This window comes from Serinus canaria, chromosome 1A (genome assembly GCF_022539315.1).
Source record: "Serinus canaria isolate serCan28SL12 chromosome 1A, serCan2020, whole genome shotgun sequence".
In the NCBI taxonomy this organism is placed as follows: domain Eukaryota; kingdom Metazoa; phylum Chordata; class Aves; order Passeriformes; family Fringillidae; genus Serinus; species Serinus canaria.
This window is the reverse complement of record NC_066314.1, coordinates 58,223,220-58,246,897: the sequence shown is the minus strand read 5'-3', so window position 1 is coordinate 58,246,897 and position 23,678 is coordinate 58,223,220. Positions and strand designations below refer to the sequence as shown.

At 46.2% G+C, this 23,678-nt stretch overlaps 1 protein-coding gene across 4 annotated transcripts in view; it reads left to right on the top strand.

The window, feature by feature from the left end:
- The window catches only part of DENND2A (DENN domain containing 2A), a 57,602-nt gene that overhangs the window by 29,784 nt on the left and 4,140 nt on the right, over nucleotides 1-23,678 (top strand). For 3 of the 4 annotated variants that reach the window (XM_030237783.2, XM_030237784.2, XM_050987974.1), the window contains exons 6-16: nucleotides 2,336-2,533; nucleotides 4,470-4,563; nucleotides 5,840-5,890; nucleotides 8,747-8,934; nucleotides 9,621-9,730; nucleotides 9,942-10,011; nucleotides 10,617-10,694; nucleotides 11,185-11,325; nucleotides 13,604-13,752; nucleotides 20,972-21,149; nucleotides 22,401-22,442. In XM_030237783.2, coding sequence (XP_030093643.2) covers nucleotides 2,336-2,533; nucleotides 4,470-4,563; nucleotides 5,840-5,890; nucleotides 8,747-8,934; nucleotides 9,621-9,730; nucleotides 9,942-10,011; nucleotides 10,617-10,694; nucleotides 11,185-11,325; nucleotides 13,604-13,752; nucleotides 20,972-21,149; nucleotides 22,401-22,442 — 1,299 coding nt within the window. The remainder of the gene's footprint in view (nucleotides 1-2,335; nucleotides 2,534-4,469; nucleotides 4,564-5,839; nucleotides 5,891-8,746; nucleotides 8,935-9,620; nucleotides 9,731-9,941; nucleotides 10,012-10,616; nucleotides 10,695-11,184; nucleotides 11,326-13,603; nucleotides 13,753-20,971; nucleotides 21,150-22,400; nucleotides 22,443-23,678) is intronic. The other variant, XM_050987967.1, reaches the window with a different exon arrangement.

Here is a 23,678-nt window from a genome sequence, read left to right as displayed (position 1 = left end):
GGCCACCTCTTCTGCTCCAGAAAGTTTTTGGGTGAAATCCTGGTCCTGTGTGGAAAAAGTGGGCACCTGCATCATGTTAGGGATTTTTCCTTTGTGTCTTTTGCCACAGAGTACAGTGTGATAAGAGGGGAATTACTGCCCTTCAGGGAGGTAAAAAACAAACCAGTATGCCCTTACATAAATGGTTTGTTTGCTTTCACATTTTTTTCACTCCAAGATTGCCTTCCCTGGTGGTGTGGGAAGACCTTTCTCCCCTCAAAGAGGGCATGGAAGTGTTTGGGTAATCATGGCCTGCAGTAGCCTTGTCTCAGTGTCTTGGGCAGTGCAGTCTGCTCATGCTGGTGCCTCTGCAGCACACCCCCCACCCCCCAGGAGCCTTTTCTGCTCTCTCCATGAGACAGTTTGCTGGTAAGTAAGGCAGTGCCAGTCCCCTGGGTGGAGAGCTAGTGCTAGAAGGGTGTCCCCACCACAGCCCAGCTCACAGCTTGGTGCCTTTTTCCTCCTTGTCCATGGAACCAAAAGAGGTAAAGCTTTGATTGGCACCTCTTGCTCAGAGCTCAGGGTTTACCAAGGGCAGCTCTGCTCTCTCAGCCTCCCAAGCTGCTTTGGTTGATTCATGTTGCCTGTTTAGATAATCCAAGCTAGGACAGCAGGGACAGCATGACAGCCAAAGTCATCTTGGCAATAAACATGCCCTGCATCTTGGGTCCAGAGTGGATAGCAGGGATCTAAAAACAGCTTTCCTGGCCAAAGGTTTTTCTCATGCTTTCCAAGTAACAACTATTATTAGAGCTGTTATCCAACATTTTCAGAAGTTTTATGTGCTGCATTCCTTGACATGCTGCTCTTGTCCAACCAGCTTAATCAGCAACTAAGGTGTCTTTGGATAATTCAATGAAAATGATTCTGTGGTTCTCAATGCATTCTCCTTGTTGCTAGTTAGGTCCAGAGCAGCAAGGGGCCATATGTATGAGTGTTGGGATGAGGCTGATCTCCCTCAGAGATTTGCAGTCACCTGTGCACCCAGATTTCCCACATGTGCTGGGGGAAGGGGGCTGCAGTTCTGCACAGGAATGCCTTTCACCAGAGATGCTGTTCCCAGCAGGAGAGCTGAACAGGAGTCATTATGTTACTCTAGTGTGCTTTGGTGTCTAAAAGCCCTGATCTGCATCAGTCAGAACAGAAATGCTGCAGCTCTCTTGGCAGCTAATGGGTTTGCAGCTGCAGCATTCATCCTGTGGAGAGCCTGGCCAGGCTGCAGGGATGGGGAATGGCTCTGGACAGACTTTCAGGACTATTATAGCTGTAGCAGCTCATATGCCTGGTGCAGAATGGGATCCTTCAGTGCAGAGACTCCTTACAGCCTCATTTTTATATGACTTCCCTGTAGGGGGCAAACATTTTTGTGATCTGAGCATCTTCTGCCAAATCTAGAGACACCTGAGCAAATCTGAGTGGATTAATTGGTGTGGCTAATAACTGCTGAGTATGTCTGCTGGTGGAGGCAGATGGTGGTGCTGCCTCAGCTACAGGCACAGTGCTGCTGTGAATTGCTCAGAACTAGGCTGGATAACTCTCCCCCACACTTCTTAGTGCCAGATACATCCCCTGGCAGTGCAAATACTGTTCCCACAAAAGGTGCAATTTACCTTGTCAGAACTACTGGGAAATATTGTAGGAGAAGATAAAAGGTGTTCTTATCTTTCTGGTGAGAAGTAGTTTGCCCCTCTTTATCTGGAGCTTAGCTTTCTACTTCTCTGATCTATTTTTGGTCAGAGACTTTAGGAACTTCACTCTGCTGCTTAAACATCTTCTGTTGTACTCTCACCAAACTTGCTAATGAGTTTGGGAGGAAAGCAGTCTATAATTGTCTAACAGCATCTCTTGTACCCTTTGAACTATCTGATTCTGGCTCCTGTCAAAGGCAGCCATACTGACAGTGCTTTTTGCCTGCTCTCACTGCTTCTCTGTCCCTCCTGCCTAGCTGCTCCTCATCCCAAATGCCTGTGGTTGGTTGGTTAGTCTTGTCCTGTTTACAGTCCCACCCTCTCGATTACCCAAATCCTGGGAGATTTTTTTCCACACTGGAGCAAGACCTTCTTGCCAACCCCTGAGCTTGTGTTGTGTTCTGGAATGAGAATGGGCTGGTTAAGTTGCTGGCCAAGATATAGCCTGGCAGCTGCACGGGTTTCCTGCATGTGCACAAATCCGTGGGCACTCTCAGGCTGTTTTGACAACTGAGTGCTGTGGCTGGATTTGCTGATATGAAGTGTGAGCAGTGGAGTAAAGACCCACGAGGTTCTGTGGTCACTCATTCCTTCTCCTCCATTTCCAGTTGCTTTCCAAACCCCCGTTTTTCCGGCAAAACTCAGAGCGGCGGAGTTTCAAACTGCCAGACATACGGAAACTGAGCCGGGATGGGACTGGCTCACCATCCAGAGTCAGCCCTCCCTCAACCCCCAGCAGTCCAGATGACACCTTCTTCTCCTTGGGAGACTCTCAGAATGGAAAGAGGAGAAGGAAGATTCCCAAGGTAAATCTAGGAGTTTGTTTTTTTGTTTTTTTTTTTGTTTGACTTCTTCCAGGCAGGAATGTGAGTATGAGACCAGGTTTTCCTTAGTTTCCAGTGTGTGGCATCCCTGCAAGGTAGCTGCTGTCCTGGCTGCTGACTTGACTTGTGCCTAACCCCCTTTCTGCCTGAAGGAGAAGGCACACAAACATGTCTGCACCTTTTGAAGAAGTTATTTTTTCCATCTGAGATTTCATAATGAGAAAAAAAAAAAAAGGCATTGTAATTTTGGGATAGAAATTGAAGCGTGTCAGAGAGGAAAGAAGCAGTTCATATTTTGCAGAAGATGTACCTCATCATACTTCCTTCTGTGCTTCCTGAATGGGACAGTCAGAAATTGTCTGTGTGTTGTGTGTTTATTTCCTCCTGGAAATCTGTTGTTCTTTGCTTGTTCTGATTGATGCACTGGCTGTTTATAATTTACGGTATGACTGTAGGTGAGCAAAGAACATAATGACAATTGGGTGACAAAAGGACTTGTCTGCAGTTAGGAGCATTTTCTGCAGCAACATTTCATATTTGTTACTTGGATACACCATTACTCCATTTAAATTTTATTTTCGTTCAGATCTGGCAGGATGTGTATTCAATCCAAATGAGGTTTGGCAGCACTCTATCCATTGAATGTTTCAAAAACACAGTTATAAAAACACAGTTGCTTATCCCGGTCTTTGCAGGACAAGCAGAGACTACCAGGGACAGTCTGTGGTGATTTTTTTCCAAACCCACAGTTTGCATTCGGGGAAAAAGGGATGTGTTTGTGTATCTTCTTTGTTTCCTGGTTGCCAGATCTGTGTTCATGCTTGCATATCTGATTTTTGAATGCCCTCTCTGTGTGCCTCAGCCTTTCAGGAATGAGCCAAGGACTGCAAATGTTTGGGGTTTCTTTCCCAGGACGTCTTCACATCTGTGCATGGGCTTGAGCTCTGTCTGTGTGTTCACATATACTTTTATGTCAATTGAAGAGAGGATTCCAAGTGTTTATTTACCACACAGTGCCACTGAGCAGTCTTGCAGGGCCAGGTCAGAACTGAGGTTTGCTTGTCAAGGGCAGCATCACCTGAGGCTTGAGCTGGGCATCTGGATGAAGGCTGCACTTCCACATCAGAGCATCCTGCCTCCCACTTCAATATTTGTGCTTAGAGTTGCCTGACCAAGTAGGTGGTGGGCCTGTCTTACCTTGAGCTCACAAGACATGTGTGGATGTAAATCTGGAATCTGAATTTATTCCAGTTATTTATGGAATAAATCTGAATGCTGTGGCCATATCCCACTGCTCCTGCCTGGCACCTTGAGAAGGAGGCAGGTCTGCTCAAGCAGGAAGCCTGGCATGGCTCTGCTGCAATTCCCCTTCCCTTCAGGAAGGGACAGGGAAACCAGAGGCACTGAATGAGCCGCTAAGCCCAGCACTGCCCCACACTGAAATGTCCTCTCTCTTGGTCAGCTGGGAGCACAGGGATTACAGGATTTGCAAAGGAAACCACAAGTGTAAAATATTTCAGCATCACTGGCCTCCACCCTTCTCAATTTCTTCAGTTATCCTCCAGTCTTTTCTGCTTCCAAACCTGCAGACCAGGAGAGGTTGCCAGGGGACCCTCTGGTGCTCCCTGGAGCAGGGATCATGGTATGGAGAGGTGGACTCTGTGTGGCTGACACAGCTGCACAGTGTGGAAGTGCATTAAGGCGTGGCCTTTCAGCAGGGTTTTTTCCCCTGGCTCTGCTGTACCGAGTGAGCACAGGCAGTACAGCACAGATCCTGGGAACTGTGCATCCTGCACCATCAAGGGAACAGTTTCACTATGGCCAAGGTTGGGATAAAGAGCACTTTGCATGAAATTCTAACTCAATTTATTGCCTGGGGAAGAAATTAACCTTGTTTGTTTGTGTGTTTGCTGAGCAGCTGGTGTTGAAAATCAATGCCATTTACGAGGCACGGAGGGGAAAGAAACGTGTCAAGAGACTGTCACAGTCTACAGAGAGCAATTCAGGGAAAGGTAAAGGAGCTTCAAATCATCATTCCTCTAAGACTTTCTGAGGACCTGCCCTGGACTTTACACTGCCTTCGTGGTTTATGTGACACTTCTAGCTCTTCTTCCAGTCCAGACTAAGGTTGAGTTGGGGTTTCCACTTTTTTTTTTTTTTTTTTTTTGGTAAGATAAGGGCTGTTCCTCTGCCCTTTGGTTAAAATGGAAGTTTTCTGTTTTTCTTGCTTCATGTTCAGGCCATGGCTTTGCATGATAACCTTACAGGTCACCCCAAACATGTCTCCTCTGTTTGATGTTTATTTCTGGAACATGCTGGAAGCTATGGAGAGGAATGTTCTGTCCAAAAACTCTGATTTGTTGAGATCAAAATATTTTGTGGGAATGTGTCACTTCAGTGAACTGTCCAATGGAAGACAGGAGATTTTGGAACAGCCCTGGTTCTTTCACCATCCCAATAAACAAATAGCCTCAGTTGGGAATCAGGGTTTCTGCAGCTGACTGTAGGACCATCTCCATCATAGCAGGATTGAGACTTTCAGCCTCCCACTGTCAATTAACAACTTGCCCAAAGCATTCAGACACTTCAGAGCAATTGCTTTTAAGCATCTCATCTCAATAAAAATTAAGATTGTGTATTTCCAACACAAGATGTTTTTCCAAAACACTTTAATAACCAGCAGAATGTGACCACCTATATTTGTTTCCCACAATTATTTGTTACTGTTTATCCTATTTCATAAAGCATAGACAGCCACAGGGTGGATGAGTGTGTTTATATGAACTTTCAGGGGAAGCATCCCAGACTTTTGATACCCCTCCCTATAGCATCATTCAGAGAAATAGATCATTGGACCATATAGACCTTGAATCTGATTCAGTCTGACAATTTTTCTTTGTTTGTTTGTTCCTTTTCTTTGTTTTATACCATGTCCCAGAAACTACTGCATATTAATGAGTATTTTACCTTGGTGTTGTGCTTATACAGACTTGGATAAAATACTGTTCTGGCATTTTATTCTTTATGCAGCTCTTCTGGCTGTGCAAAACTGATTTTGGTTGTTGGTTTGGGTGTTTTATCCCTGAGTGAATGGGAAGATACCAGGGCTGGTAAGCTGAATATCTGTGGGTATGTGCACCCTTGAAAAGAACAAGGCCCTTGGGACCTAAACTGCTTCCCCCTGAAGCTGCCAGTCCCAGTTTTCTCATGCAGTGATAAGAAATGCACAGCTATAAATAGACTTTCCTTAATTAATCTTCCCCTTTCTTTCTTTATTTTTTTTCCTAGTTACAGATGAAAACAGTGAATCAGACAGTGACACTGAAGAGAAGCTGAAAGGTAAGGCAAATGTGTGGAGAGAGCAAATGGCTCCTGATGAGCTCTGCTCTGAGCTCCTAAGACAAGATCCCTCCTCTGTGTTCTACCTTTGGAGAAGGATCTTGTTTCTGCATGGAATACAGTGAGAAGATGGAGATCTCAGTGCTGCAGGAGAAAATCCATGGGCAGCGGGCAACAGGAGCCCAAAACAAACATCTCTTCCAGCTCCCATCAAAGCTCCTTGTTGACTGACTTTCCCAGGAGGAGTATTGGACACTGAGGAAATACAGTGAGATTTCTCTAAGTGCAGAGTCAGAAATGTGCGACCAGGCTGGCAGGAGCAGTGTTGCATGGCACTGGATGTCCAGACACCTCACACATGCTTACTATGGGAGAAAAGCCACCAGCCAGACTGGCTAGCTAGGAAAACAGAGTTGCAGTATGTGATTTATTGCTGGTTAAACTCTCCTGCACTGGCTGGGTTGGGATAAAGCACTGCATTTCTTTATTCCCTCTTGTAGAATTATTTGGTGTACTGGTCTCCAAAACACTCCCCTGAAACCTGGTACTGGTAATTAGCCCCTGCACGTTCTGGGGACGTTGCTGTCTTTTGGGAAGTTGTGAGGCATATTTAAAATCCTGGCAGAGTTAGAATGCAAGATGGAAACTCCCTCACTTTCCAAAGTTTCCTGACTCACATGCACATCAGATCTGGATAGCAGGTCAGTTCAGTTCCAAGCTGAAAAGACAGGCATGAGCTGTGTCAGCCACCATGCATTGTGAGTGGGAGTGCTCATGCTCACCCTCTTGCAGGTTTTTAGAAGTGAAAGCTCAGGCTGAGTTCCCTCTTGTGAGCACAGCTTCCCACTCAAGAACTACTGTATGCTCTTGCTTTCATCTGCATTGAAATCTTTTATCTGTATTGCTATGTTAGCAAGAGCAAGCTGAAAATTGCTGCCAGTGCCTACCCTTTGACAGGTTCTAAGCCTAGGCTGGAGAAAGGAGAGAGGGTTTGCACCAAGATGGTGCAGAAATTATATTCACAACCCTCCTGAAGTGTTGTGAAAATACAGAGCATGTTCAGATTTAGCTGAGAAAGACAGTGTAGATGTGGCCAGGAAGATGTGAACTCTTGCCTGCTGCTTGTTGCCATGGTGAATCATGTGCATCATCCTGTGTTTCTCTGTAACTGCAGCTCAGAGCTCCCTAGAGAGAGGATGATGGAGATCATATGAAGTCACCTCAAATCCAGCAGCACTGGGCTCTGGACAATATCCAGATCCAGACCTGGGTCTGTGTGACAATGCAAGTCTGCAGAAGTGTGAACAGGTGCTCTGGCACTTGCTGTTTGCTCTAACTACAGCTGTATTCTGCTTTATGCCTTGGTGAACTGTTGACTTCCCTATTTTTAAATAGGAAAGTGAGATGATTTAGCAAGTCTCTTGTATTTGGGACTGTGTACATTTTGTGTAACACATCAACCACGCCAGCCAGGTACCTCTGCATGCAAGTCACATCATCAGAGACACAGTAAATCATAAGGCTGGATGGCAGAGCTGGAGGTGCTGACCCTCTGAAAGGAAAAATCTTGGAAGACAAACTCTGCCATGATGTCAGCAGTAAAATTCTGGTATCTTTAGAATATAAACAGTGCAGATCTTGAGCAAGCTTTCCAAAAGTACTCAGCATTGCTGTGACACTGCTCCTTTTAAGTCCCCGGTGAAACAGAAAGCACTTCTGAAAGCTTTACAGCCCTAGAACAAATAACATAGTAGGTGACAAGGAAAAGGACTCTAAGCCATCTTTCCAGGGTCTTAACTGCCCAGGGTTTGTTACACTTTCTGATTTGAGAGGCACCTCAAGATTGCCTTAAATTTCATTGTCTGGAATAGTCCGTGAGTGGCACAACTTCAACAGGCGAAAGATCCACAAGTATATCCCATCTCTCAGGAAGTCCTGTCTCCCAAGCAGATATCTTATGTATTGGAGTTCCTATAGTGTCTCTCTGGTGGTTGTTTCCATCAAAAAGTTGCATTGCCACCTACCTTCCCAAAAAGCAAAGCTGTGAGAACGTGCTGTAGTCTCTGCTTGTAGTTAGTTCTTTCTTTCTTTTGTAGCAGGGATAAGGGAGACATCATGGAGATTTAATTTGGGATGCAACTGTAAAATGAAGCAGGGGGTGGTCTCAGGGAATTTCATCTGGTCTCTTCTCAGCAGGCAACTTTTCATTACTTTCCATGCTGGAATGTTTATTGTCCCATGGCTCATGTGTGTGTTGCAGTTACAGCTTGCTTGTTTTCCCATTGTCTTGGTGAACTTGTAGAAGCATGGCACTGAGAGATTCATTTTAGGCACAGGAAGAACCGGCATGAGCCAGCATTTTTCACTGGCACCTCTTTTCTCATGTTTTCTGTTGTTGGCCTACAGCCCAGCCTGTGTGCTGGAGCTGGGAGTCCCCAGCGTTACTCAGACAGCACAGCCCTGGCCTGACCCAGGTGCTGGTCTCCTAAAACCGTGGGGATTGCTGCCCACAGCCTCCTCTGAACAAAGGTGGTCAATCACCTCACTGCGCTAGCTTTGCAAAGTGCATAAATGAGTGCTAGAATGAGTGGCTGGACATTATCTGTTACATCGTGTCCTACATGGATCTCAGCTTGGGCTGTAAAAGCTATCCATGAAATCCTTCTGCTGTCACAGTTCTTCAGGGTGATGGCACAAGATTATGGTCCATCTCTGTCAATATTTGTAGTGCAGCTTCCAAATGGTTCCCACCTCTTAGCCAGCCACTGAGAAAGCTGCTGCAGTGAGGTGATTCCAGGTTTATCCCTCAGTCTGTGCAGAGCCAGACCAAGGCAGGCTCTCCATGTGTTTCTGCAGCTCACAGCCAGCGCCTGGTGCACGTGAAGTCGCGGCTGAAGCAAACGCCGCGGTACCAGACCCTGGAGCGGGACCTGATCGAGTACCAGGAGAGGCAGCTCTTCGAGTACTTTGTCGTGGTGTCGCTGCACAAGAAGCAGGCTGGGGCTGCCTACATCCCTGAGGTCACCCAGCAGTTCCCACTGAAGGTCTGTCTCGGATTGTGTGGGGCACTTGGAGCGCTGGAGGAGCTGCAGCTTCTCTGCTGAGCACATGTTGTGTCAGTGACCCTCTGCTGTGTCAGCATTGAGGGAGACTGAAAATAGCGGGAGGGCTTCAGTCACTGCCTGAGAATTGTCATGGCATTGCTCACTCCTGAAAGAGCAGCTGATTTAGATCTTTTCCTGCCCTTGGCTATGACTTTTATATAGCTATTCCTTTCTCCCCCTTTGCACTTTCAAGATAACTGATGGCTGGGAGAAGATACATGTTCTGAAAGGGAAGGAACAGCTTTTGGTGATAACCTAGCTCAAAATGGGGAAGGAGGAATGGGAGAAACACAGAGCCAGTGTGACAGAGTGTTTGTGAATGGGATGTGACCACAGCTCCCCTCAGACTTCAGTTCTCTTTCCCCTTGCTGGAAGGTGTGTCCCAAATTAGAGACACAATACGGCAGAAGCAGGTGCTGCAGAGAGAGGCCTTGGTGGAATTGGGGGCACAGAGTTACCTTGAGATATCTAAAGATTAGGTGAGCCAGAATCACAGAAATTTTAATGTCTTCCAGGCAGAAGCTTAGCCTCTGTCATCACCTCTTCATTTGTCACAGGAAAAATATTTGAAGTCATTCCATCCCCACATGACTAATTGGAAACATTCCTTCTATCTATTCTGCTAGCTTGAGCGCTCGTTCAAATTCATGCGTGAGGCAGAAGATCAGTTGAAAGCTATTCCCCAGTTTTGCTTCCCTGATGCAAAGGACTGGGCCCCCATCCATCAATTTGCCAGGTAAGTACTGTACTTTGTATCCTGATTCATGAGAAACAGATTTCTATATCCAGCTAATTAAATGCAAGAGCTGTTACGGTAGAAGATTGGGCAGAACTCTGAGAGGGGTGGATAGGAAATTCAGAAATACTGGGGGTTTATTGGATTTGTATGTCTGGGACTGGTAATGAGGCTGATGGGTATCTTGTCATTTTGGTTTCTCTTTCTGCAGTGAGACATTCTCCTTTGTCCTGACGGGGGAAGATGGAAGCAGGCGATTTGGGTATTGTAGGAGGCTGCTGGTAATTATCCCTGAGTTTTTTCCTTTTCCTAGTGGTGCAGCCTTCTGGAGGGGTTGGTGTAACTGGCACCCATTCGGGAAAGTAGAAGGTTGTTGCTCTTGTGTGGAGTGAAAAGAGCGGCAACAGAGCAGCTTTGCTCTCTTCTATCAGTGCCAAGGTCCCTCTCCTTGTCCCATCCTCCACTCCAGACATAGCTTTCTTGCATTTTCCTTGCACCTGCACTTTACCATGGCCATGGACTGGTGTATCACCCCCGAAGCTGAAGACAGGGTTTATCCTCTTTAGGTTTGGATACCTATTAAACAGCTGTCTAAACCTGTGCTGGTCCTGTAGGTTCAGAGTTTTCTCTGTAGATCAGTCTGCTCTGCCTTTGTCATTTGATGTAGGTAAGCTGGGACCACACTGTGGATGTGCCCATTTCTCCTCCCTGTTTCTGGTGTACCAGGGTTTGAGTCAGGCTGTCATCATCACCATACTGTCAAATGCCTGCCAGTTTCTGATCCAGCCAGTGAAATGCACAACTAAGAGACCAGTCACTCTATCTTTGCAGTAGTTGCAACTCTGACATTTCCTTGGTTTCTTTGTGTGTGTGTTTGTCTGGAAAGCCCAGTGGAAAAGGAAAGCGTCTCCCAGAAGTTTACTGCATTGTGAGTCGCCTTGGATGCTTCAATCTCTTCTCTAAGGTGAGGGGGGAGAAAGAGATGGAATTTGTGCTGTAGGTGAAGAGGGACCTGAGAGTGAAGCCAGCACCTGAATGAATGGGGATCGGGGAAGCTGATAGCTGAAGAAAGGATCTGAAAGATTTGGTGAGGCAATCACATGCTAATTCCAGAACCTAGCAAAAGCACAGTTAATAGGAAAACTAGATTGTCAGCTCTTGCCTACACCCTTCAGCACAACTTCCAGAATGCAAGAGGGGTTAAAAGATGGAGTCCTGACTCTGAGTGTAGTGGGGAGTTTGCAAATTTTCAGCTTCACTGGAGCTGTGTTTCTTCAGATAAAAGAACTCCAGGGTCTTCAGTTGCACCTTTTGCCTTCTTTCTTTTGACACACAGCTCCGTGTCTATACTGGATTAAGGAGAGGACATAGATAGATACTGGTGCGCTTCATTCCTGGTGTTATCTCTCTCCTCCTGATTTGCATGGTTTTGTGTCTTCATGCCTTTATTTCAGATCTTGGATGAGGTTGAGAAGAGACGGGGCATTTCCCCAGCCCTGGTGCAGCCTCTCATGAGGAGTGTCATGGAGGCACCTTTCCCAGCTCTGGGCAGGACCATTACAGTCAAGAACTTCTTGCCAGGCTCAGGAACAGAGGTAAAGACACTTCCTAGAGAGAGGGAGACAGGCCAGCAAATGGTGCAGGACTAGCAACTGAAAGTTGGGACCTTAGCATAGCATTGGGGATCTTCAAGAACAGATGATCTGTCAGCTGTGGGGGGAAACTGGGGTGTAAAACAGGGGACCAGAGGGGTTGTATGGAAACTTCAGTGACTCAGAATCAAAATGGAAATCCTATGGTAAAAATGGATGTAAGCACCCAGCCTAATATAGCAAAAGGAGCCAGGACATTGGCCTTGAGGCCAGGAGGCACAGACAGTAGGTCCTGTGCTGCCCAGCATATGGCCTTGGACCTGCTCAAGGGCACCACACTTAACTTCCCAATGACAGGTTTGAACAATGTGCTCCAGCAGCCTTAATACAGAATCTCTGTTTGTGTGGATCAGGTCAAAAAATCCTTGCAACCACACCAGGCTAATGTTGCAGCCTTTGAGAATGGCATCTTCACAGTGTGGAGGCGAGGATCTGTGTTGCATCCCACACAATGTGGTGTGAGGACAGCAGGAGGGTTGTAAGAGTGCAGAACTTTAGGGCATGGCATTGAAGGGCTGTGGGAGGATGAAGGGAGACAAATTGAAGGTAGTTTTGGCCTTACTTGCTGCAGGGCTTGGTATGCCTTGAATGTGAGAGGGAGGAAGGAGAACAAGTTGATAAAGTTGTGTCTGCAGGCTTTCAGCAGAGCACTACACAATGACATTCTCCTCAACCCAACTGGAAACAGTCCCAACTAAATGACATTACTGCAGAGAACATGCAAAGCTGGTTAAAAATGTGTGCTGGAGGAGCAAAGTCCCAGTGGTGTGCTGTGAGAATGTTGTGGCTGGTTTGTGTCTGGGATTCTGTTCATTAATTATCTGATTGATGGCATAAACTCCACATTTACACAGTTCAGCACTGGGATGGGGGCAGGCACTTTGGAGAGAGTAAGGGATTAAAAGTCAAAGTGCCCCACTCCCCTGAATTCAAGAAACATGTTCAAGTTTTCAAGAAATGACTGGATGTGGCACTGTGGATGTCATGGTAGTGATCAGTTGGACTCAATGATCTTAGAGATCTTTTCCAGTCTAAATGATTCTGTGATTCTGTAAATGGAACATCTGGTGGGAAAACCAATATGGACAAGAGCAAAATGCTGGCAGGAAGAAAGGAGCAGTCTAATGCAACATGAAAGTAACTGAGTGAGCAACAGTACTTCAGAGAAGGATCTGGTGGCACAGTGAGCCATAAAGTGAGCAAAGTAACAGTGTGGTATTATTTAGACAAAATCCTTCATTGTGAAAGCAAGTGAAGGGATGAATAATAAAGGAAAGCAGATTTTCTGCTTTCCTGTGTTGATGGAATTTTCTTTGGAGTATCATTTTCCAAAACATGCACCCACTAGGAGAAAGCCCCAGAAGGGTAGTTCTATTTACTAAGTGGTCTAGAAAATACAGGCAAAGCTTGAGAAAATTGTTTATTTAATATAGAAAACAAAGACAAAGGAAGACACGTGATACCCGTTCAATACACAAGAAGTTTCCTACAGAGAAGAATGTGACCAGTTGCTCTCAGTGTATACTGAGAGTAAGACAACAAGTAATTGAAGTAATTTGCCACTGACATGTTTCAGCTGCAGGCTTGGTGTTGGTGAGGGTAGTTCAGAACTAATTTTCTTGTGGGATTTATGAAATGTGTGGTGTTGGAGGCTTTCAAAAATAATTTAGATAAGCATCTGTCTAAGATAAGGAGTATGAAGTGCTAAGGTGCTATGACAGGCATTATTTAAGTAGATATGAACAAAGAAAAATACCCATGTTGCTCTTGTCTGTAACTGATATAAAAAAATTATGGTCAGGAGGTTAGGCATCCAGATTCTTGCAGTTAAAAATAAATAAATCCTAACTGTAAAAGTCAGAGTGTAGATTTGAAAGGCTCCATGACATTCTGCTGCCTGAATACCAGAAAGCCTGAAAACCACTCCTAGCTGGACACAAACTAGTTTTCCCCCTTACGAAGAGCTCGCTGTCCTCAGTCCACTGGGAAGAACTAGTGGTTGATCTCATGCTGTGCCTATTGGAGTGGACTCTGGATCATCTTCATCTGGAAGAAGGATTTATGGGAGGCCTTTGGAAGGACTGTGGTTGAGGACTGACTGCTGTGCGGTGCTCACCAGCAGTCAGTGAGGGCTGCTGGCTGTGAAAAGGCCTCCTGGGTCCTTGCTTGGCAGGCTCTGGGTGGCACCAGGAACTCATCTGTGCTCTTTTTGTCCCCCCAGGTCATCGAGCTGCGGCGGCCCCTGGACTCCAGGCTGGAGCACGTCGATTTCGAGTCCTTGTTCACCTCCCTGAGCGTGCGGCACCTGAGCAGAGTCTTTGCCTCCTTGCTGCTGGAAAGGAGGGTGATCTTTATTGCAGACAAGCTCAGGTACCCTCTTGCATTCCCCTTAAGAAAATGCTGGCAAGGAAGGGAGGCTGGGAAGGCTGCAGTGACAAATCTCTCTGCTTTGTTCTTTTTCTTCTCTGCCCTTTTCAACCTCGTTACGATGTGAATAGGGCTGTTCTTCCCAGGAATTGGGAACTCAGGCCATGAACCATAATTTCATTTTGCAGCTTGCAAAAAGTGCTGCTTCTCGTCCCCAAGGAGAACCAAATTCCACTTCCTCCAGATAATTTCAGATCCCTGGTGCTAAGGAAGCAAAACCCCTCCCTTTTCTCCATCATGCTGCACTGTTCCCTGCTGAGCTGTGCTCGGGTTTGCAGAGATCAAGCCTTGTGCAGAGATCACTGTTCCTTCTGCGTTCCCTGATGTCACAAAGTCTTGATTTTTCTGCTTGTATTTTCATATTGGTTTCCAAAGACTTTTTTTTTCTTTTGGGGATGAAAACAGAGGATGTGGCAAAATGGGGAAATGAGGGAGGGGAAATGAGGAGGGGAAACAAGACAGAGGAGTTCCCCCTTCTATTTTGAATCTGCTCAATTTGCTCTTTTAAAAATGTATTTGTTTGCTCCCCTAAATGATGAAAATGGGTCTGGGTTTCTTTAAGATCTTGTGCAGCTGGTGGCTGGCAGCTCTCCAGCCCTTGAAGCACTTGAGGATTCAGGGAGGAAAGTTCGCCAAGGCTGGGGAAAGGAAAGCTGCCTGGATGAGTAATGACACTGAGGAGCACGCTCAGGTTTCAGGAGTGTACAGTGCCCCTAAGCTGTCTGTTTTCACAACTTCCAGGCAGCAGCCTGCAGCTCTGGGACTGAGCACTGGGGCAGAGAATGGAGAGGCCCCTTCTAGAGGAAAATGAAGGGGGAAAATTCATTCTGCATGGATCCGGGGCTCTCTGTGGGCACAGCTCAGGCAGCCTCATCATAGCAATAGAAAGGCTGGGGAGAGGGAAGCTGCAGCACTGGCTGCTTGCAGATGTCTTGGTTCAGAAAGGGGAAAATTTGCCTCTTTATAATTACTGATATGTTATGTGTGTAGAAACTTGGTATTCTGGATACTTTAACCACACTTTTCATGCAGAACATTTAGATTTGTATTGAAAGTGAGAGAATTCATCCAAACACTACATCTCTATGTAAGATATATGATTTATGACATAATCTATGGTAACAGGCTCTCAAATATTTTTCTCTTCTTTTGTAGGATAAATTTTACATTCTAAGAAAAAATTTTAAGGACACAGATTGACATTGTAATCTCTACATGAGAGCTGGGTGGTATCAGGAAATGGCAGGGAATTTTTTGATGGGGGGGTTGAGACATCACTTCAGAATGAACATTTGTTTAACAAATCTTTTCCTATCCTGTCTTTACATGGCAGCACAACACTCTATTCTGAGCATGGGATGTGATATCTGTAATTGAAAGCACCTTGATGGGTTTTGGTGCTCATTTCCCACCCCTGTATCTTTTGTCAGGATACCTAGGGTCCTTAGGAATTAATCCAGCTGTGCAGGCAGTAAAGAGAGTGGGAGAGAGCTATAGAATCATAGTTTCTAGAATCTCTAAATAACTTATAAACAGCTTTTTTTTTTCCCTGTGAAAAAGGAATTGTCATGTTTAAAAGATCCAGGGTCTGTTAGACCACAGGGCTCAGATTCAAATATTTACCATAGATTTGCCAGCTCTCTGTAAGACTTTAAATATTTGATGTTTCTGAGAAGACCTTGCTCTGAGCAATTTCAGGAGAGTCTTTTTCTTTTCCTCTTACAAAATATGAAGTTTCTCTAGCTTATTCTTGTGGAGCAAAAATTATTATTATTGGAAATTATCCCAAAGGACTGTAAGGATGTGAAATGCCGAAAACAAAGAAAATATCCCTCAAAATTAAATAACTTCTGTATTTTAATCCAGTTCAGTGACTTGAATGGACTGGCACTGTGAGCCTTTCCTATGGTGAACAGTCTCTTCTACTCATAGGTGGACCTTCCATGTTTTAAAAGCTGATGCTATTGTAGATACAGGATCTTCTGTCCAAATTATGTTTTTCTGGGACAGGAATACATTGACCTCAATGAGTATTAAGCAGAATTCACTTTAGGAGTGAAAATGCCAATTTGAGAGGAAAGATAAGAAACACTCTTTGGAAATAGCTGAAGAGAAGGAAAAAAACTATAAAAGCAGCTGTTGGAAACTGCTCAGAGGTTAGGAATGCTAGAAATAATCCAGCTGAGATGGATTAATGGGAAGAGTGCAGGTGACACAGTGAAAGATGCACAATAAATTACATTTATCATTAACGCTTGTAGTTCTTCATGTGGGTACTATCAATAACTATCTGTCCACGTTTGAAAAGGTGTGTCTGGGTGTGAGGGACAGAGAAATGATATGTACAATTTATTTACATCCTTTAATTGCTATAAAATCAGTCTGTGGGAAAAGAAAGCTGAAAGGTCTCCTGCCAAATACTGCATGAACTGTGAAATGTTTTCAAGCTGAGCCAAAAAATGCTTCTAACAAGTGTAGAGCAAGTGAAAAACTTTGTCTTTTCCATCTTTAGAATGAGCATTGAGTGTTTAAATACCTGTCAATCCACAGCTTGGCAGCGGAAAAGGAAAGAATTTGATTTATTAGTTTTTGCGTGGGTTTTTTTCCCTGTCACCATGGATACTGGAGTATACATTGCCTCACAACCCAGGAAAATGACTTTGTTAAAACTGTGTTGGTCTTCCCCCAGCTTTTGTTCATCCCTGCAATGTTAACTTTAGTCCTGGGGCAGTGGACACAGTGGCATGGCTTAGACACTGCACCATGAGAGCTGCTTTTGTTTCAAAGGGATGTTGCCTGGCATGCAGCTCCAGGCACTGCCAAACAACCTTTTAGAAGGCATCCTTCAGCTAAAATCACCTGATGTCACAAGGTACCTCAAGCTGGGCAGTTTTTAGTGGCCTGAGCAGGAGATCTTGTGATTCAGAAGGCTTTTTAAAAAGAAAAGCTTGCACAGCCTTAAAATCAAAACCTCCTTTTTCCAGATCTCAAAAGCTTGTTGTGGATCTGACCAACTCAAGCAATTGCCTCTGTCTCTGCCAGAAACCACAGCTGTATCAACAACACAAAGTGGTCATTGTTATCAAAGGCAGATCTGAAAGAATTAGAGTAGACACTTTAAATGTGGTCATCCCCAGCAAAAGGTAATTAATCATCAGGAAGAGCCCTTTACCATGTGCTACAAAAACAAATCTGGGGCTGTGAATATCAGCCTTGCAGGTTTTTCCCTTTTTGCCCAGTGATTAGGGAGAAGAAGAAACCCAAGGATAAGTTTGATAATAGTGTTGTCTCCTCAGATCATCTTAATACTCATTTCTTCACCTGCACAAACCTGCCACGTTGTGGAGTTAGAGAGGGTCCCCAGAGAGTGCTGGTGGAACTTGGCATCCTCCTGGTGGGATTTGCAGCAGTGCTGTGTGAAGTCATGGGACAATGCTTGGAAGCTCCTGTGCCTGCTAAATGTTGTAAACCAGAACTGTAATTCATCATAAGTAACTCCAGATGTGACACAGTGTCAGAAATCTGAAGGTGTTTGTAAAACAAATCCTACTGTGGCAGATCTTATTAAAAAAAAAAAAATATTCAAATAGTCTTAAATTGCCAAATGCCAGCATATTTTGGGCAGTTTGGTTAGTGCAGGGACCACAGGACTTCCTGGCATTAAACTACAGCTGGATGTTTGATTCAATGGGATTTTTCAGAAATCATGCAGATCCTAAGCCCAAAGAGGGAGTCAGCTTTGGAGGCTTTTTATCACATATGCTTGCCTTTGGAGTGGAAAGCAACCAGGCTGAACAGCCAGTGTCCCTCCACAGAAGCTGTTGCAACTTGTCAAGGTGTCTTTTAGAGCAAGTCAAGCTAGTCTTGGAGCAAGTTTTCCCAGGAGAGGAAAAAGGGTTTCTATGTAGTTTCAGCCGTCTGTATTGGCCACCTGTGTTCAAGGTGGCTCCCAAGAAGAAGCAGGTTCCCAGGGTGCTGTGTGCTGGGCTTGTGCTGCGTGCTGGGAAGTCCCATTAAGCAAACAAGTGTCACAGGTTGCTGCAGTATCATGGCTCTGACCAAGGGAATGCTTACCCAGAGAGATCTGTGTGCCAGTCCCTACCCAAATCAGCCCTTTAGGGAGGGCTCTGAAGCTCCTGTGTACTCAGTGCTTTTTAGCCTCAGTACTAGCCTTGACATCTCAGTCTCAACTGTGAGCAACATGCAGCTCTACCGTGTTCCCTGCAGAAGGCTGAATGAACGCCTGAAAATGTGCTCAGTGTCTTGAAAGTGTTCTTCAAAGACCTGCAGCATTTTAAAGGCTACTCATGAAACCAAAAGCCTTAGAAAGTGGTGCCTGTGTCCTGTTTGAACAGCTGGACTGAACCTGTGTGGCCTGAGGGTGGCTCCTGACACACAGCACACTGCAGTCACGTGGCTGCTGGCTGAAGAGACACACAGGTGGCATAAAAGAGATTTATCAAGCTGGATTCTTTTGCAAGGCTCATCAGCCTGGTGTGAGTCAGCAGTCCCTTAGTGCTTGTTGCAGTGCCAAATGCAAGAGAAAGAGAGATGTTAGGCTTGAGTCACTCTAGATGGCCACAGTTCTCCTGGGCTCCTGGCAACCTGCAGCTCCCTGAGACTCCATGCAGAGCAAGTCTGATATGTGAAAATGGTACCTCAGTGATACCTCCTCTGTGTCCATGCCTGAACTGCTCTGCTTACAAGAGAGGCACACAGACCTCAACCCTACCAGTATTGTTCCCTGGAAAGGTCTTCCAGTGAGAAATGTTTGGGAGCAGAGATCAGTGGGTTTCACCCTGGAGGTGTTGAGTCATGCACAGATGGAAGGGTGGAAGGGGAAGTTATCTTTACTTCCCACTGCCTGGTGTGTACAATTTCAGACTTAACACAGCCCTGCCTTTGACTTGCACTCACTGGAGCTCAGCCATCTCTCCTCCCACTCGATCTCTCACGTACCATGTGTACTCACTGGGCTGAGGCAAGAACAAGGCACCATAAATATAGCAGGAGACAGCTTGCCATAATATCTCACCATGCCATAAATAACCACGTACTTCAGCTGCTCACTGTTCCTCTGTGGAGCTACCTGGGCTCAGAGATGTTCTCCATGGGTTTTCACATGCTGTCTGTAAATTCAGGTCCCATGTTTAGGCAGAAAATTTGGATACACCTTCAAAATAGAGGATTGGTGACAAATTAAAACTTCTAACACTTCCACATTCACCTTCTGCTCAAAGAAGAGGAATGGTGGGTGGTGATAATGCCCTACTGCTGTGCACAAGTGATGAGAGGTGCAGTTCTTTGAGCTTTCACTATGCTGCTGCTGCTATTACCAGCTCTATTATCAGTCAGAAACGAGGAGTGGAAAATATGCTCTGCAGTAATGGAGAGGAAGAGAAACCCCTGCTTTTGTATCTGCTAACATGACCTGAAATGTATGAGTAGCACAGCTTTGAAGGAGATGGTCTTTAAAGGATTTCATTAGCTTGGAGTGCACTTCTGAGATGACACAATTCACTTTTGTTGCAGTTCCTTTCAAGATTAAGTTGTATGAAAGATACAACAAAAATCATCTACTTTGATATTATTCCCAGATTTTTTTCTGGGTGCGTTTTTTTGGGTTTTTTTGGTGGTTTTTTTTGTGGGTTTTTTTTTGTTTTTTTTTTTTTTTTTTGTTTGTTTGTTTGGTTTTTTTTTTTTTTTTTTGTTGTTGTTGTTTTTTAAATGTTTGTGTTTCTTGCTAGGTCCATGTTTTCTCATTTTTTAAATTTTGCTTTTCTCAGATTCATTATCTACCTTGCATTTGTGATAGACATGGCAAGGTGTGGGCTAGCTGATGACAGAAGGACACAGCTGGAGAGCAGCAACAGAGGGGCAGCCTGGAGGAGTCAATGCTGGGAGGGGGATACACTCACACCTTCCCAAAAAACAATGTGGAACTGAAGTTTTTTTTCCCATTTAAAGTTACCACTCTGTAACAGAGCCTTTGGAAGGTCTTCTCTGTTTTTACAGAGTACCGCCTTAGAAAAGACAGTCCTCTGGGAGTGAAGAGAGAGGAAACTGTCCCCATTTTGTGAAGACTTTCTCAGAACACACATCTAGTGCTAGTTCCCTACCAGTCGCAGTCCCAGATAAAATTTTCAGGTTAAGCAGATTCCAGCCTCTCCCCTGGGATCTCCTCATCTCCAAAAAGCATAATGAGTTTAACAATGTTTGTTGCCTGATTGCTTCATACTGTCACACTGATGTCCCAGCAACCACAATTTTGTTCTGCTAACCTGACCTTACATGATGGAAACCAGCCAGCTGTCCCCCAGCCATGTCACTCTGTTCAGTGTGCCCTAGTGACACAGCACAGGGATGCACATCCACCAAACTTAACTGGAGTGGGGAGGGAAAGGAGGCTGCACTTTTCAGAGCAAGCTCAAGTCCACACCCGTTAAACCCCTTCCCTCTCAAGTCAGCAATAAACCCAGCTTGCTGAATGTAAATTCTCCCATGGAGTCTAATGGGAGCCAGCTGGGCATCCTTCTCAACCCACGTGGCTCCTGCATGCTGCACCAGGCTCCTTCCTCTCCTTTCCTGGATGCTGGTAAAACCAAATAAAGTTATATATACAAGATTTATAGCAACATATACATATATACATATGATGTACATATGTACATAAGATACTTATGTACATAAGATATACAAGATATACATATATACACAGGATTTATAGCAGCTAGCCTTCCCCCTCTCTTGACACATAAAAATCCTTCCAGACTCAGAAAAGATGAATAACTGGTGCCCTGTGGCAAGCTCTGCCATGGCTAACTGGATATCCTGCCTGACTCCTGCCAGAGAGCCGTCGCAGAATGAACTCATTTCTTTAAGGAGAGGTAGTAACATAGAAGATGCAGTGTTTGTCTGATATTTTCCATCAGGACACTGGAGCAGCAGATCCCTGATTCAGTGGATTCCATCTCTTGTCATAAGAATGTGGGCTGGGGTCATATTTCAGAAGTCATTGCTTCTGAAGTTGAAAAATGGGGTCGGAAATGTGGGAAAGCTCCTAGTAATTAGAGAGATCAATCAGGGAGCAGTTGATTTCTAGGAAGCACCCCTCATTCCCTGACTGATCAGCTGTTGCCCTGGGTTGTGTTTTGTCTTCCAGCACTCTCTCCAAGTGTTGCCACGCCACGGTGGCTCTACTGTACCCCTTCACCTGGCAGCACACCTACATCCCCGTGCTGCCGCCGTCCATGATTGACATCGTGTGCTCGCCCACCCCCTTCCTCATCGGCCTGCTCTCCAGCTCCCTGCCCCGCCTGAAGGAGCTGCCCGTGGAGGAGGTGAGTCCTGCATCCCACTGTGAGTGAGTCCTGCATCCCCACTGTGAGTGAGTCCTGCATCCCACTGTGAGTGAATCCTGCATCCCACTGTGAGTGAATCCTGCATCCCCACTGTGAGTGAATCCTGCATCCCACTGTGAGTGAGTCCTGCATCCCACTGTGAGTGAATCCTGCATCCCCCTGTGAGTGAGTCCTGCATCCCCACTGTGAGTGAGTCCTGCATCCCCCCTGTGAGTGAGTCCTGCATCCCCCCTGTGAGTGAATCCTGCATCCCCACTGTGAGTCCTGCATCCCCCCTGTGAGTGAGTCCTGCATCCCACTGTGAGTGAGTCCTGCATCCCCACTGTGAATGAGTCCTGCATCCCCCCTGTGAGTCCTGCATCCCACTGTGAGTGAGTCCTGCATCCCCCCTGTGAGTGAATCCTGCATCCCCACTGTGAGTGAATCCTGCATCCCACTGTGAGGGAGTCCTGCATCCCCACTGTGAGTCCTGCATCCACACCACGCTGTACTCGAGGTGGTTCCCTGTGGGCTGAGCTGTTTTCTGTCAGCTGGCAGTGCCAGGGAGCAGAGCTCTCATCCTCTGGCTCCCGTGAGCGTGGGGTAAGGGCAGAGGTGGGTGTTCCCCCAGGCAGACAAAGGTCTGTGCTCTGCCTTGGCCACAGCTTGGGAAGGCAGGGGACTGGAATCTCCCACTGTGGGGCTGCTGTGGCTAGGAGATAGTTTTATTACAGTTCATACTTGTTTCTGCATAGTGCTGTCCAGGGGCTGCATGCAAATCCTGTCAGTCCTAAGTGTGATTGCTACAGCCTGGCCCCTTGGATTAACACAGGAGCCTCACAAAGGCAATAAATAATTAAGAATTGGATTCCTGAGGCACAAGGGTGAGCACAGCAAGACTGAATGTGCTGAGGGAGGGTCTTCTCTCCCTCTCTCTCTGCCTCCTAGGAGACAGCAGTGCAGCACATGGGGAGAAAGGATGAAGCTCTGACCCTGCTGGGTGGTAAAAGAGCAGAGGGCCAGGCCTGGAGCACAGTTCCTGCTGTCCAAGCTGAGCTGTGGTTTGCAGTGGCATCCCTAGAAAGCCACAACATGGGCTGTGCTCCTGGGTCATGCTGGGTGCCTCCTCCAGCTGCAGTGGAGGGTAGGAGGAGCAGGGAAGTGTTTCCTCCAGAGCAGTTACAGATTAGGATAAACTCTGATGGTGGAAATAATTGTTTCCCCTTTTGATTCTTGCTCTTTCATTCTTAGGTCCTCGTCGTTGACCTTGTAAATAATCGGTTTCTGAGACAGGTGAGCAGAGCTAATTCACATCCTTTTCTCCCCTTTTTCCTCCATAACTTACCTCCATCTCTATTTGCTGACCTGCCTGGATGGATCACATTCTCCCCACTCAAAAACCAAGGCAGGGCTTGCAGTGGGCAGCGTTATAGGGGTTGCTGTGTATATATGTGACATCAAACCACAGCTGTTGAGGACTAAATCATTGGGAATTACCTCTTTCTCTTTTTTTTTTTTTTTTTTTTTTTTTTAGAGGGGAAAATGGCTGCACTTGGACACTATAGGTCCTCAAGTGTCATCCTGTAAGGCAGAGGACAAAGCCAGAAAGCTTTGGCTCAGCACTGTCTGCTGGGAAGCAGTGTGGGTTCTTCCAGCCTGTGTCTGTCAGTTCATCTCCCATCACACACTCTGCCCTGAGTGGGAGGGGAGCCTTGATAGTTTTTTGAAATCCTTACTACCTCAGGAGCTTGTGGTTCCTCAATCCAGTCCTTGCACTGGATGGGTCAGAGGCGGGAAGGTGGTACATGGGAATCTGTGTGTTGCTCTGCAGGCAATATTGCCTGCTGATTTTCATTTCCCTTTGCTGTGGAGAGGAGTGGGAAGGGAAGGAGGAAGGGAAGAGGATAAATGAGCCAACATACTCCTGGCCCAGGAGGCTCTTTTTTCCCAGAGCTCTTTGGCAGATCGCTGAGCAGCGCTGGCAGCGTGGGTCTGTGCTGGGGCTCAGCCCTGTGACTCAGATGGGCTGAGTGCTCCTCCTGCTGCTCCCCCTGACTCAGATGGGATGAGTGCTCCTCCTGCTGCTCCCCTGACTCAGATGGGCTGAGTGCTCCTCCTGCTGCATGGAGCAACATGTGGGAGAAGGCCAAGCCCTCCCACAGTCCTCACTTGCCAGCTGCCTTAGCTCTGGGATAATGCTTTGCACCTTTCTTCTGAAGGCTTCAGCTGAATCAGCCGACTCAGCCAGGGCTGGTAGGAGCTCTGCACAGTCACTGACAGCTCCTTGGCTCCCATGCTCCCTGGGAATTCCTTATGCCTGTGTAAGAGGTTTGGTGCCTGAGCAGAGGCTCTGCTCACCTGGACATGTGCCAGCATTGTTCACACACGTCCTCTTTGTGGTGGTGCCAGTGCTCGTGGGCAGATGGTGAGGCCAGGGGTGAGCCCTGCCCAGTAACCTCCAGGGTCAGACATGTAAAATTCCTCCAGAATAGGGGAATATTTAGGAAAAGACGCCCCCTTTCTCCTTCC